Here is a 16,364-nt window from a genome sequence, read left to right on the forward strand (position 1 = left end):
AAACAAGGCAGACCAAAGGAAACCAATTAGTCTGTGTGGTTCAGCCACTCCAGAACCAACTCAATTACACCGAGCGTTTTGTCCCAAGGCTGCCAGAGTCTTTCATCATTTGATTCGATAGCGGTGGAAATGCCACCCCGACTCATCCATCTCTCAAATGAAATGAAAACCTTCATCTTTCTCCTTCCTCCAGACTTCGTCCAGTCTTTGTTGTTCACTCATCTTGCTGCCATTGCAGTAGACCTTAAAAGGTCAGAAGATGCTCTAGAATTAAAATGAGCGAACATCATATGCTAAAATTCATTTTTTATCTCTTTTTATATTGTAGCTCTGAATATTTAGCAGTGTGTCATAAAAAACATTCTCTCCAATTTAGTAAGATCACAAAATTGACAAACTGATTTATTCTACTTAAGAGGAGTCCCTCCAAACCACATGACCAGATGCAATTTATAATTCTGAGATAACTCTCTTTTTTTTCACATCAACTTTTAACTAATTGGATGTTTAGTATGTTCAAGTGCCTGTGAAATGTAAACATAATTACTTTATGCACTTTAGCATGTACATGAAAAGTAACAAGTGTTTTTTTTTCCCCTTTTTTTCATGTTCTTGTTGTTTCTGGAGATATGACATGACAGCTTGACAGTTAGCCTTCACAGTTTGTTTTGATAATTGCCACACAATATGAGCACTTTTTAATAAACTGCTGCGAGTAAACATCACAGATCATAAATGTTCTACTGTACATGGCATATTTGTAGCTGACAAATGGACATTTTTTAAAAAGTGCCTTTTTATCCACTATTTGCCATATGATTTTTGCATTGTAAAATTTTCAAAAATACATCTTTCCAAATTAGTCTTTAAGTTAATGTGAGGCTTGTGCTTAGAAAAATACTATTTGTACAGTTTTGTAATTGCATGGTAGAGTAGATTATAGAGATCATCAATGGCAATGTTTCTGGGAAGCAGTTCTGGTCATTTGACATTGAGCTGCACTGAAACTCATGCATTTTAACCAGTTCAACACACACACACACACACACACACGTCTGGCTTCATCAGTGCTGTTAGAGGAGGATTGGATCTCTCATGGGAATGACCATTACTAGGCAAAGGAGAGTTCATTCTGACCCGTGTGAAACTGTCAGATAGAATTTCAATCAGGTAACACAGAGGACCAACTAAAAGAAAAACCCCTCCACGACTACAGGCTGTGAATACACACAGCTAAAACCTCAGCTATAATGGGAAAAATAAGATGTCCTTCAAAAGAAAGAGTTCAAATATAGTGTAACTGACCCTTCGCCGGGAGGTTGATTGACAGGCGATCTGACCAATCATAAGGCAGAATCCAACAAATAAACCAGAGTAGATTAACATCAGTGGACTTAAACCTGAAAAATGATGTGTACTTATGTCTTTGACATGTATATTATTATCATTTTTATTATTTCTCATTTATAGACAAAAAAAAAAAATGTATTGCCTTGTTTGATTGTAGTGCATAAGAGTAATAGTATGAGAAAGTTAGCAGGAAAAAGGAAATCTGTGTGTGTTATAAAGGTAATGCAGTGCAGTCCAGGTGCTCTCTAAATGGTTGAAGTGTGCTCCACTTCCAGCAGCGTGAGAGATGACTGTGGTGATTTAGTTCATGGCGTTTAAAATTAGCCATGACATCCATCACTGGCACCTGGAGAGGTGCGGGGCACCGGCTGTCCTTCAGCCCGCATACTGTACTACAGGAGAGCAGCCACAGGGTGGAGCCAGAGGTCTGCAACACCTGGAGAGAGATCTGCATGCACGCATCTTTGTCTCAATGGTAGTTGCTCGGCTGGTGCATGTGAGCTGGATCCTGCCATCTTTACTGAATGGGCACTAAGGATTTAACAAGAAAATGTTCTATTCAAACTTGAAAATAATTGCGCTATCGCCTTGTGCATTTGCCTGCTGTGTCCTACATTAGTCTCCAGGAGTCATTCCAGTTTGAGCACTTAATTAGCATGAGGTATGGGGAAAAAATCATAATGCATTTTAACATGAACGCGTTTGATGTTAGATACAGCAAAAGTGACAGGAGTGTGATTGCCTGCGGTTAAATTACTGCTTGAATTAAATTACAGCTCAAGTCGGTCTCTCTTTCCTCTGGACTGAAACAATTTTAAGAGGAGACTTGCTGCTTGCCGCCTACAAAGACAGCATACTAACTACAAACAAAACCTTGCAAGAAAACTCAATGTACCACACAAACACTCTTGTGAAGTGCACTAGACTACGAAAACCCATTTCTGCCACATAACACATGATTTTTAAGATTATAATTATGAGATAAATGTCATTAATGGGATAAAAAGCTGAAATGTCATAAGTTTACATTCTGACATAAAAAGTCATAAGCTTGAAAAAAATAAACATCTAAATTATGAGACACTAAGTCATACAATTAGAGCAGCTGAAAATGTTACAAAAAGTTAATATTAGAATGTCATTATTATGACTAAAGTCATATTTAATAACAGCCATATTTTGACAAAAAGTCCAAACTGTGAGATACTAAGTCATAATTACGAGATGTCAAATTTTTTACAAAAAAAAAAAAAAAAAAAAAAAAAGTTTAAATTCTGATATTAAAGTCAACTACAACTCAAAATTCATTAATATGACCAAGTTTAAAATTATATGCTAAGTGACAAATCAAAATTATGAGATAGTAAGTTACAATTATAAGTCAATTTAACTACCCAAAAAAAAAAAAAAAAAAAAAAAAAAAAAAAAGTTTAAATTATGACAAAAGTTGAAGTGACAGTTCATGAAATAAATCGAAAGTATGACAAAAGCATTAAATTCACAAGTCAAAATTATGACAATTTCAGTTATGATACTGTCAGGGTTTGTCACAGCAGTTTACTAGAGAAAAAGACCAATATGCAGAATGATAAAGTGAGTGAGGTTTATTGACAAGACAAGTATCTATAGGGCTGATGTGAGAGTCCAAACAGTAGGAAAGGGCAGTCTTTTGGAGAACGGGGGGACTGCCAAGATCAGACCTGGACCATGCTTGGCTGGAGAACAAAGGGATAGAGCAATACCAGTCAATGAGAACACTGGAGATCAGGCAGCAGCTTGAGAAACCTGGGCTTGATACTTTGAGCTGTAGTGGAACCAGTCCAGTCAGAGCCAGGCCTTGAGAACAGCGGCCAGGTGAGAATCAGGACACCGAACAGGAACAAACATAGGACATAACACGACATACAAAACAAGACCACAAGAGAGAACAACAAGCAGCAAAATAAGAATGACTACGCACTATGACTAGGAGGAGGGGGGGGATAAGAATAGAAAAATAGAGTCAAACTGCAAATTGCAACGAAGCAAAAGAATGAACTAAAATGGCCAACACTAAAACTCTACAACTAAAATAAAAACTGGGGAAAGATTAAATCCAAAAAAAAGAAAGCAACCAAACTAGAAGCTTGAGAAAACCAGACCAAAAAAAAAAAAAATAAATAAATAAAATAAAGACAGGAGCTGAACTAGAGCAAAATAGCAACAGCAAAGAAAACCTAACAAACTACAAAAGAACTAAATACAAAGCTAGACTGACAGGGAGAGAATGGTTTACTATTCTAGTAGAACACTACTAATACAACTCGTTAACTAACAAGAAATTCTTTTTACACACAAGGAATAAACACAGCAAACCAGCAAAGATAAGAGGGAAAGGAGCACACTATAAAGGAGCAGGAACATGAGGATCAGGTGGACACAATCACGTAAACGAGGACTAGACTAGGACTAATCAAGGGGATGGGGTAACTGGAAACAAGGAGGCAGGGCAAGAGGAGCACATGGCCAACAAAAACAAAGACAAAGCCATGTGCTCAGACACAGGACAAACAAATACACATTAAACAAAGACAGAACAGACATGACTGTGAGGGCAGGATCCTGACAGATATTGAGTCATAACTATGAGATCGAAATTATGACAAAAATTTCACAAAAGTCAAAATTATGACATAAAGAGTCAAACTTATTAAATAAACATAAAATAATTTTGAAATGGTAAAAGACGGCATGGCTCTCCCAGTGGAAAATTTACTGTAGACGAGTCACATCACCCAAGTAAGTCACAAAATGATTACAGAAGTATCGCTCAGACAAAAAAAAAAAAAAAATATCACAAAAGTAAAGATAAAATTTCAGGTACACTTATAGAAGTGTATAGATGTTATTCAATTCCCTATTCATTTAAACAGAGCTTGACCTTAGCATTTTGCAAAGCTAGCAACGCAATGCTTTAATAAACATTAAAATACATAGCAGACAACTTAAACTTTCGTCAACACTTTTCACTATTCAGTGATTAGGTCTAACATTTTTCTTGTTTCATATGTAATACAATGCATTCTGTAATTGCTTTTCCTGTAAAGGATACTAGTGCTGGCTAAAAATTTGACTAAAAGAAGGTATCTTCTTATTAAGGTCTGTTTTTGTATGCAAAGTGGCACCATATCCAAGGTCATGAGTTCAATTCCCAGGCAAGACACAAATACACTGTAAGAATAAAACCATTTGCCGAATATGTAAATGGTAAGTCTGTGTAGGTATTCTAAATGTGTTAAAGCATGAATGCCTTCCATAAGGCCACAGCTGAAATATTGTATTCTCCAGAATTTCAGGTTTGTTCTGTTCTGATGTTTTGATCTTTTATTTTTATTTATTTTTTATTTTTTGGTTGATTGCAGTGTCAGTTGCAGTAAATATAGCACAGAAACATGACAGCACCATTACAAGAAGACAACATATGCAATGTTTGTGCAAGTGTTCTCATATATTTATATATAAGTTTACATGGAGTATCTGTCATAATGAAATCTCACCAGCATTGGCAATGCATCACACGCACAGCCACGTGAGTTTGGAGGGTGTGAAGATGATGATGAAATTGTCGGTTGCGAATACTGAAGATGTGTCATTTAGTGCTGCCTCATGTCATGCACATGCATACACATACTGTTTTGGAGGAAGCATGCAAAGTGTGGGTTCGTATATGCATGTGTGAGACTTACTGTAAGAAGAGACAAGATGAATAATGCACATACATCTGTATAACAGATATCAAGGTTGCAATAACAATAATTATCTGTTATTTAAAATATTTTACTGAAATGGTTCAAATTTGCCTGTCTACGTCTCTCTGTGCACATATTCTTCTCTCCTGGTACAAACAGCCACACAGCTCAAAAATCATCACACTTTGTATTTTTATAGTTTTTGTTCAGTTTACAGGCTCAGTTTACATGTTCATCACACTTGTTTTACCAGATCATTATTGACATCATAAACTGTAAGTTTATTGTTGCTTTTGTTATCATTGTGAGACTGATGCTTTCTAGAGGGTTTGTCAGGCTTGCAGAGACTGGAACACAATAAAGGTGCAGCACTGAACTGTTTCTAGTTACTCCTCCATTAGACAGATCAATAAACGCTGCATCTGCTGTCAGAGGAGAACACAATAACACCAAACCCCAGAGAAACACAAAAACAGTCAGTCATGCAACATTTTACACTGCAAAAATGATTTACTTACTTGAGAAGCAAAATGACATTAGACAATAAGTCTTTTTATTTATTTATTTATTTATTTGAAAGATGCATCACAATTTAGTTAGTTTTCGCTGTTAATAGGGGGAAAAACTGTAAACAATTGTGAAATAGGAAAATAAATTATTTTTCTCGTCTGTTTGGCAAATATTTTCTCTCATCTTAAGCAATAACTCAAATTTGAGTTTTTGAAAGTAAAACAATATCTTATGCCATTTTTGTAAATGCACATTGATTTATTAATGTTTAGATACTTGTAATGGAAAACAATGATTATTATTATTGTGCAGTACATTAGCTTTAATTTGTGGTATTACCATCACTGTTACGGTTTCTCATGTAGATTAAGAATATAAGAGTATTTAAAATTTAAAATAAGATGAATGTTTTTATTTTTTTTTCCTGATACATATTTTAACACAAAGACAATTAGACACTGTAAAAAGTTTCCAGGACAGTTTTAATTTCAATGTTGTTTCAATGTCAAACTAAATAAATAAATACATAACAGTAAAAAAATATTACTAATCCCTGGAACAAAAAAAATGCCCAAAGTTACAGAAGCACTGATGTAATTTATGGTCTTTTTTTTTTTAAAATAAACTAGTCTCTGAAAAACCTTTCACTGCTTTCTTTTTTTAATCACTGTAAATATCACTGTATTTTCACTGTAAAAATCACTGTATATTCAAGATTATTAAGCCTCAAAAAAAGTATTCTTCTTAGAATGTCAATGCATTATACTTGTTTGCCATCTGTTCACATACATTTTCCAGCAGAGGGCAGACTTCAGCATCAATGAGTATAAACGTACAGCAGGAAAAACATTTCTAATACTGACTTGTTGAAAAGTGTTGGACACATTATAAGCGTTTTAGAAAAAGCTGACAGTATTAGAAGAACATTAAATAGTACTTCATATTGAGGGTTCACAATCATTTTTAAAGGTGCTTCACTCTAAGATGCTTGAACATTAATGGTCTTAAATCCATGGAGGATAATGGGTGGATTCCTCAACACTAAACTAGCATAAATCATCTTGGCACCTGCCAACCTGGGAGTGAAACTGACAGGGATCTTCATGGTTTCTCGAGGCTGGACTGTAAGCCTGAAATACAAGGAACAGGACATTTAACATTTAATTAGTATTACTATTACAAACATCACTATTATTGCTGCTCGTGTTTAGGGTTAGTGGTTTACACAGAGGTTCAATGGTACTGTATATAAAGAGGCAAATCTGCAATTTAAACACAAATAAACTAACACTACAGATTTTGCAATACACGTACGCACAGAAACTGGAAAAAAACAACAAAAAAAAAAAAAAAAAAAAAAAACTGTGATCTTAGTGCTTCAGAAATGCTGACTATGCTGTGTAACTAAAAGCTGCATAAATCGGATGATGTCAAATCTCAGAAACAACCACTCCCAATGTACACATGAACCTGTACAATCTCTCTGACGCCCATCAGAGACTCGTTCACACAGACTCACTCCTCAGGTATGTCAATTGATTTCATCACGATAACCATAGTTTCTGATAAAATACAGGAACTACTGTAAAATCAAAATAAGTGAACATGGGATCTATTTTAAACAGTACGGATCTTTCTGTTGTTTTATTAAATTACTTTTTAATGACAGTGATATTAAAAAGGATAATGTGTCTTTATTGTAATAACAAAAGGAGTCACTATGTGTACTTGCACTGATAAATTTGGAAAGGAGTTGTCAGGTGTCAACATAACAGTGGGAAATGGGTGTGGATAGCAATGAATGAAATGAGGGTGCTGCCTGAAATATAATATTGTGTGATATTAAAATGCTCATACAAGCTAATTATGCAGAGATATTCATAGGTTGATTCTTATGAAAAGTATAACACTGACACTTTCTAAACATTTTTCTGTTTGTTTGAGCATCCCAGCCAGCCAAGCTAACTCTATCAACCAGTGGTGTGAGTTATGGGCGAAGCTATCTGTTTGACCGATGACCAATGGGGTGTGTGTGGGAAACCTGCTTCAAAACAGTCATTTTACCTGTATGATTATGTTGTGAATTTATTTGGTGATCGCTTGGGAAAAACTGAAATGAAACACTTCATGTACCTTGTTTGAAACCTCTCCTGAAGTCCTGAACAGGCTACAGTCAGTTCGCCGCTCACTGGAACACTGAACGGGTTGGTGAAGTTCACTGTGGCCACTTGCTGTGTGTTGACGCTCACATTCTCATTCTGAATCTGGAAGAAAACAGAATAATTTATAATGCATTATAAAGTGTTACCAGAATCACACACAAGGTCTATGATTTTGAATTGACGCATGTCTTTTATTAAGTAGATCTTAAGACCAATCTGAAAATGGTTTAATTTGGTCACTTATTTGGTTTCATCTTACTAACTGCATTCACAATCCATTGAAGGATGCGACTCTTTTTGTCCTTTAGGAACTTATTGGCATGAATGCATTTGTGGCTGACTTTTTTAAGCAATCTCATTAAATGACAACATGGATTGGGTTCACCATATACCTGTACATTGAGGGTAGGGCTGCGGATGTTGAACTCTTCTGTTGCCAGCACTCTCTCCTGAGATTTCACATCCTCAATAACCACAGTCAGATTAACCAGATAATCCTCCTCAGCCTCCTCCATCATGTAGTTGTTGAAAGGGATTTCATGTTTTATTGTCACAGCTGGTGGAGTAATACAACAGGAATCATGGAGCTGACAGAGCAATTCCTAATGAATCAGTTTGCCACATTTTAGTGGCATTGAAAATCGTGTGATCCAATAATATACAGCTTTTTACACTTTTTACCAAGTGTTAGGCGTAGACAAAATGTGTTATGCATACTGGCTGTGTTCAGACAATAAGTCTTTTTATTTATTTATTTATTTGAAAAATGTATCACAATTTAGTTAGTTTATCTGCTAAAAGCAAATATTTTTTCAGTGTACAGATGCATCAGTTAAAAGGATAGTTCACCCAAAAATTAAAATTACCCCATGATTTACAAACTCTCAAGCCATCCAAGGTGTATATGACCTTGTTTTTTAGATGAGTGCAAAAGGAGTTATGTTAAAAAATGTCCTGCCTTTTCCAAGCTTATCCATCCATCATAAAAGTACTTCACATGGCTCCATGGAGATAAGAAAGGCTTTCTGAAGCAAAGCAATGCATTTGTGTAAGAAAAATATCCATATTTAAAACTTTGTAAACCATAATTGCCAGATTCCGTTGACTGATGACATAGGTGTAGCGTAAGCGCCGATGAGAAATGACGAATGCAGAAGCGCAGATGAGAGTGCAAAACAAAACACAGGTCACAAATTATAAGTACAAAACAAGGATTTATAGAGAAAAATGCTAGGGGATTTCGATATAAGCCAAGAGGAGACTGTAAACAAAACTTCTACGTCATCCGTTGAAACGCCACTCTCTTGTGAATCTAAGGATTACGGTTTATGAAGTTCTAAATATGGATATTTTTCTTACACAAATGCATCAATTTGCTTAGAAGGCCTTTATTAACCCCCCGGAGCTGTTCCGGAGTTCTTTTCATGATCGATGGGCGCACTTAAATGAACTTCAAAATCTCAACACCCATTATAAAGCTCGGAAGAGTCAAGACATTTTCTAAAATAACTCTGACTGCATTCATCTGAAAGAAGAAAGTCATATATACCTATGATGCCTTGAGGATAAGTAAATCATGGGGTAATTTTCTTTTTCCCTTTAACATTTTATGGGCTATTTAACTCCATCCATTTGAACCTATCCATCCAGTTATGTTTTATTACCCTGTAAGGCTTTGTGTTTTAAAAGAAAAATAAGTTTGGCTGTAAAAAAAACGAAATTTTATTTTTTAAGCTCATTTTAAGTCATTTTTGCCATTCGCTATAATTTGCAGAACTCTTACTTTCATTCGGGCCGATTTTCAAGTCATCATGAGCCTCCCACAAGGTCCTAGTGGGATTGCGGTTGTACTCCTTGTTCTGAGCGTTGACGTGTTTTCTTAGCAGTTTCGGAACAGCGACTGTGTTAGTGATTATGACGTTGAAAGAAATGTTTTCTCCGACTACAGGCGCTTTTAGAAGCTGGAGAGAAACTGCAACGCCCTTAGGTGCTGCATGAAAGGACATGCTAAATGAAATGTTTGATCACTGCATTCAGTCATATTACTCAAACAAACAAAGAAAGAAAAGGAAAAGCAAATTCTAGAGCTTACCCATTCTTCCTGTAGCACCTTCACCACTGCGAGCTGAAAGAGAGATTTTTTAAAATGCAGATATAAAAACCAACAATATTCAAATATAAAAAAAATATATATATATATTTACATTAAGTATTGATACATATATTTTTTTATATTATCAAAATTGTACACATAAGTGCAAAGGTTTTATATTCCTCTCTGCTTTATTTTGTCACTCTTTTCCATATATATATATATATATATATATATATATATATATATGTATATATATACACTACCGTTCAAAAGTTTGGGGTCAGTACATTTTTATTGTTTATTGTTTCTTTTTTCTTTTTTTTTTTTTAAGAAATTAATACTTTTATTCACCAAGGATGTATTAAGTTAATAATTAAAAGTTTATTAAAAGTTAATAATAAATAATTTACATTGTTATAAAATATTTATATTTTGAATAAACACTGTACTTTTTAAACTTGTTATTCATGAAAGAATCCTGAAAAAAAACAACAAAAAAAAAAAAAAAAAAAAAAAAACCACAGGTTCCAAAAAATATTTGGCAGCACAACTGTTGATATTATCCAACATTGATCATTCTAATAATAAATCCGCATATTAGAATGATTTCTGAAGGATCATGTGACACTTAAGACTGGAGTAACAGCTGATAAAAATTCAGCTTTTCATCACAGCAATAAATTCTATTTTAAAGTATGTTAAAATAAAAAACATTATTTTATATTGTAAAAACATTTTGCAATATTACTGTTTTTTTTTATATTTTTAATCAAATAAATGCAGCCTTGATGAGCATAAGAGACTTCTTTAAAGACTATTACAAGTCTTACTGACCCCAAACTTTTGAACGGTAGTGTATATATACACACATTAAAAGTTATTTATATAAAAGTATTATCAAAAATGTACACAGACAAAGAGTTAACTAAAAATATGAAAAATGTAATGCAATTATTTTAGTTGACATTAACAGTTTGTCACCTGTTGTTATGTGAAAATGATTCCTCAAATTGTTCAGGAAACCTTTTTAGCATCTTTTTTCAGATTCTTACTAGTCAGATGATTTACACATGTCAGCTTACAAAAATGAAAAGCTAGAATGACTTACCAGTACTGCTCATTGCACGCATCATGCTTTCACCTAAAAGTGAAAGAATGTGACTGTTGTATGAAACTACCAGTAATTTAATGGTAAGTATTTTTCTGTCTCTCAATCTTTCTCTTACCCCTCTCATTTTTGTATTCAGACGTGACATCCTGCATACGCATGGCTCCTGGGTATTTGGTGCAGATCAGGGCTCCAACTCTTTTTTTATCAACACTGGTTGATAATACCTTCCCATCTTTGACGATCATTATATGGACATCCGCATTCACTTCTGCGTAAACGAACGGCACGTCGTATTGCACATCCACCTTCTGCTGATAAACAGCTTTAACAGCAGCAGGACCACAGCGGAATGTTCCTGTGATAGAATATGGAGGTTTTAGCTTGAATATCATTAAATCCCTCAAAAAATGCTGTGTAGGCAGCTCACTAGGTTTTGTAACAAAGCTCACAGATAAACTGGCGCACCAGTACAATTCAACATAAACTAGCCTATATGAAACCGATCTTTCCAAGTTTTCTACATGCGTTATCCTTGTGAAAATCAATGTAAAGACAGACCTCCGCTCCTCTCTTGTGGTGTGGGGTCAAGAACCTGCCATCCGTCATAACCTTGACCCAGATCAGGCCTCTTCATCCAACTCTCCACCCACACATGGAAGTTCCTGAAAAGGCCAAACACATTTAACTCACGTTCTGACATTTAAAAGGCTGAAACAATGAATTGTTTCTTTTTAATACAATCAGATCATGATTATTTTTGTTATACTGTAGCCTAATGATGGTGCACATGTGTTTACCAAAGCATGTGGAAAAACATTAAAGTACTAAAGATACTAAAGAAACTTTGCTTTTTTAAATAATAGTTTTATTCTGCATTAAACTGATCAAAAGTGGCAGTAAAGACATTTATAATGTTACAAAAGATTTCTATTTCAAATAAATGCTGTTTTTTTACTTTCTGTTTATCAACGAATGCTTAAAAAATAAAATGTATCATAATTTCCACAAAAATATTTAGCATCACAAGTGTTTTCAACATTAATAATCAGAAATGTTTCTTGAGCAGCAATGATGCTGAAAATTCAGGTTTGATCACAGCAATAAATTACATTTTAAAATACATTCACATAGAAAACAGTTCTTTTAAATTGTAATAATATGTGACCCTGAACCACAAAACCAGTCTTAAGTCACATTGGTATATTTGTAGCAATAGCCAAAAATACCATTGTATGGGTCAAAATGATCGATTTTTCATTTATGCCAAAAATCCTTAGAATATTAAGTAAAGATCATGTTCCATGAAGATATTTTGTAAATGTCCTACTGTAAATATATCAAAACCTAATTTTTGGTCAGCATATGCATTGCTAAGAACTTAAAAAGTGATTTTCTCAGTATTTCGATTTTTTTTTTGCATCCTCAGATTCCAGGTTTTCAAATAGTTGTAACTCCTAACAAACCATACATTCATGGAAAGCTTATTTATTCAGCTTTTAGATGATGTATAAATCTCAATTTCGAAAAATTAACCCTTATGACTGGTTTTGTGGTCCAGGGTCACATATTTCACCGTATTACTGTTTTTACTGTATTAAATGCTTTTTAGCGTAACTCACCAGATGCTATCCTTGCCGAAGGACAGTTTTTCCCCCATCTCACTGTAATATTCCTCAATCACCATATTATTGTTCGTGTCATGAGCGGAGTTGAAGTTGGTGATGACTCGAGTGGGAATGCCAAGGGCTCTCATTACTACCACACAAATAAACAGATTTGATATTCATCATCAACTGCACCAATTAAATTACCACATTGTCACACACCCCCATGCTCTTTCAACTGCAGATTATTTTTGTTCAATCCATGAAACACAAAAAGAAACCTCTGAATGTAATGTATGTACAGTATTTGTTCTACCTGTACACATGACAGCAGCAAACACCCAGCACTGTCCGTATTTCACAGGCTTGAATTGCGTTTCTGCCCACATCCTGAGAATATCTGCACTGCCGGACCACTTTGAAGGGTTGACGCCATCGCTGTATTCACCTGACCAGTTTCCAGCTAACACCCCTCTATCATCATTAGAGTTCACCTGTTTAGAAAGACAGAGAGATTGTATTAATACATGTAGGGAAAAAGAGAGGAAGCAGCAAAGAGAGAATGAGAGCAGATGCTCACCATCGCTGAGATCACACGGCCAATGTACACCGGATTGCTTCGGTTCTGCAGATCTCTACCCATGTCCGCTTGATATTGAGGACTCAACTGCAGCAGTTTCATACAGATGTCCAGTATTCCTTTTTCATACTGAAAACACATTTATGCATGATGGGAGTTAATGTGAAGCCATTTTTCAGTGCAGTGCTGTCAGTCAATGGTCAAACATCTCACCTGATCGAACGACCAGGGTCTGGCGGCGATGTTACCAGGGCTTCCTTTGAACAGCAGGCCAAAATCATTCCTCACATATTCATTCCTCAGATCCTCCGACGGCAGGAATACAGAATCAGCTGCAGAAAAACCCAACCGTTTGTTTAATTGGTGATCTTTGTGTAATGACAATAAATGACAGTAGAACGTGATTTTAACAGAGTATAAAAAGCAATGCAATTGAAAACATAATATATATAATGGTATAATTACACTACCATTTAAAAGGTACTAGTATGTCAGCATATTAGAATTATTTCTAAAGAATCATGTGACACTGAAGACTGAAGACTGATGATGCTGAAAATTCAGTTTTGATCACATGAATAAATTACATTTTACAGTATATTCACATAGAAATCAGTTATTTGAAATTGTAATAATATTTCACAATTTTACAAATTTTACTGTATATCTGATCAAATAAATGGACGCTTGGTGAGCAGATGATACATTAAAACATTTCTGATCCCAAACTTTTATACTATGACATATAATTCAGTAGCTGCCAATGTGTATATTTTAGCTTGAAATGAGAACTTTGGATCAGAAACAATAATTCTTTTATATTCAAATATACAAGTCTTCCAATGTAAATCTTAACATAAGATTATGCATTTTGCTTATTTGAGTCCTACAAACATGAATTTTTCTCAAATCACATGTCTTGTTGGGAAGAGATGTCTGCTTCATTTAGTTTTCTAAGCTTTCAGACTTACACACTTGATATATAGAGTAATTTGGACTAGTAAGTGATGCTCTAGAGCAGGGATGCCCAAACTTGGTCCTGGAGGGCCGGTGTCCTGCAGAGTTTAGCTCCAACCCCAATTAGACACACCTGAACCTAGCTAATTTGAGCTAAACAAGCTCTTACTAGGCATACTAGAAACTTCCTGGCAGGTGTGTTGAGGCAAGTTGAAGCTAAACTCTGCAGGACACTGGCCCTCCAGGACCGAGTCTGGGCACCCCTGCTCTAGAGGAACCGCTAAAAACTAATGGCCTACTATAAAGCCAGTTTTGCATGGACACACAACACTAACCTTGGGACCAGGGGTTGCAGAGGAGCGTGAACTGGCCGAACAGATATGTTCTCAATGTCCAGCGGTTCTCGACTCTCAGCTGGAGCGTGTAGACGCCAACAGAAGCAGATGCAGGGCTGGACAGTGATACAGATAGAGCACGTGGGCCAGTAGGGTCCGAGACGCCCCTCTCCAGAATGGCGCTCCATTGAGTCGGAGAGGGCTGTCCGGACATGGAGACTGGGACCTCCACAGACAGCGGACCTGCAGTGAGGAGAGAAGAGTGGGTTTGGGAATATCTATATGCTTTCAAGACTTATTGTTTCAGATAAACTTCATTTATTATTCATGGGGACTGCTGGCCGGTCCCCACAAGGCCAAAAATGTCAGGTTTTACTCTCCTTGTGAGGACATTTGGTCCCCATAATCTAGACAAGCCTGAACCCACACACACACAAAGATACCTAGAATAATTCGGAAGATAAGTTTTTCCGTCATTGGATCAAATGGCCGCCCTTCATAGCTGAGTAGTACTGTAAAAGCCTGTCCTCTCCGCAGAACCAGAGTGCTGGAACTTAGACCATCGGTCTTGTGGCGAATCTGATTTTGCACCTGTTGCAGGTTGATGCTTTGAAGCTTGAACCCTGTGTAAAAAATGGTCAAATTATGTTTGAGGCAGCTGCAATGGTCTCCTGTAAAAATATAGCTAATTTAAAATGGCAAATCACAAAAGGCAAGAATAGAAATATTTTTAAAAAATATTTCTAAAGGAAAAAAATCTTTAAATACTTTTTAAATATAATTTAATTAATTTTCAATCATTTTTTAAAATTAAGAGTGTTAAAAATTATTTTTAAAAGCTGTTTTTAAAGCAAAAAACAGTTTTTGTTTAGAGTTAATAACAGTAATTTATAATAGCAGAGTAAAAAAACATTGTTTTAAGAAAAAAATAAATGCAATAAGCTAATAAAAATAACTCAAATACCACGTATTGTTTAGCTTTCAAAGTCTTGAAAGTAAAAAAAATTAAACAGCAAAAATGTAGAAGCTCACCGTCCATGTTGTGGTTTGCTGTTTGACTCAAATTCTTCGTTTTTGCTTTTTATACGGCATCCATCTGCCCCTCCCTTTTAACTAACGTTGCCAGACCACATTCATGTGAAGTCATCAAATGTACAATCAAAAGAACCAACACCTCAAACAATTACGCAATCGCACATACGTGAGCGCTGTGTTTCAGCAGGTGGATACAGAATGTGTAGGCTCAGACATCTGTCTTCAGTGGAATAAAGATAAAAAAAAAATTATAGTAACATCATGCTTTTATGATGCTTTCTGCTTTACTGTTCCCTGTAATAGAGAAGACTAGGGTGTGATGAGACCATCAGTGAGTTATAGCACCATCATAACTAATTACAAATGGAAAAAATTAATCAAAATTACGGGGACATCACAATCATACATAACTACTGCCTTCATAAAGTTACAGGATGTTATTTACACAAACAATGAAATCCTGCAATACTGCAATATGTTTATCAGTAATGCCTATATATGTTCATTCATTCATTTATTCATTCATTCAGCAGTCCATTCTGGTCCTTGAATCTGATTGGCTGAGACATTTCACTCTTTGTATTACTCCACTTGCAGCATTTCTCACAGGGTGTGTCATGGCAGATGCCCAAACCCACTGTAATTTAATAAATAATATAATAATAAAGTAATATCTAATGTTGTATGATGGAATGTAGATTTTTAAGGTAAGAATGTGGTTTAGACTTCAGAACAAAGTTTTTGGCTGAGGGTATTCATAAATGTATATTTTTATAAAACTTTAATCCTTAATCCAAGTATTAAATGCTAATTTAAATAAAAACACACAGACACGGGAAAATATTATTTGTAAGTTATTTGTATTTAAAGCAGAATAAATAAAGACAGTAAAACAAG

At 35.2% G+C, this 16,364-nt stretch overlaps 1 protein-coding gene across 1 annotated transcript; it reads right to left on the reverse strand.

Moving 5' to 3' along the window:
• Positions 1 to 5,626: 5,626 nt before the first annotated feature.
• On the reverse strand, positions 5,627 to 15,531 carry tgm5l (transglutaminase 5, like). Its single transcript, XM_051112322.1, has 15 exons — positions 15,465 to 15,531; positions 14,876 to 15,055; positions 14,433 to 14,675; positions 13,354 to 13,472; positions 13,141 to 13,269; positions 12,877 to 13,054; positions 12,576 to 12,711; positions 11,515 to 11,618; positions 11,072 to 11,311; positions 10,954 to 10,986; positions 9,843 to 9,875; positions 9,534 to 9,740; positions 8,143 to 8,306; positions 7,722 to 7,852; positions 5,627 to 6,718 (listed from the first exon to the last, which is right to left on the reverse strand). The coding sequence occupies exons 1-15, from the start codon at positions 15,469 to 15,471 to the stop codon at positions 6,568 to 6,570; spliced, it is 2,055 nt and encodes a 684-aa protein (XP_050968279.1). The 5' UTR covers positions 15,472 to 15,531; the 3' UTR covers positions 5,627 to 6,567.
• Positions 15,532 to 16,364: the final 833 nt, after the last annotated feature.

This window comes from Labeo rohita, chromosome 6 (genome assembly GCF_022985175.1).
Source record: "Labeo rohita strain BAU-BD-2019 chromosome 6, IGBB_LRoh.1.0, whole genome shotgun sequence".
Classification (NCBI taxonomy): Eukaryota; Metazoa; Chordata; class Actinopteri; order Cypriniformes; family Cyprinidae; genus Labeo; species Labeo rohita.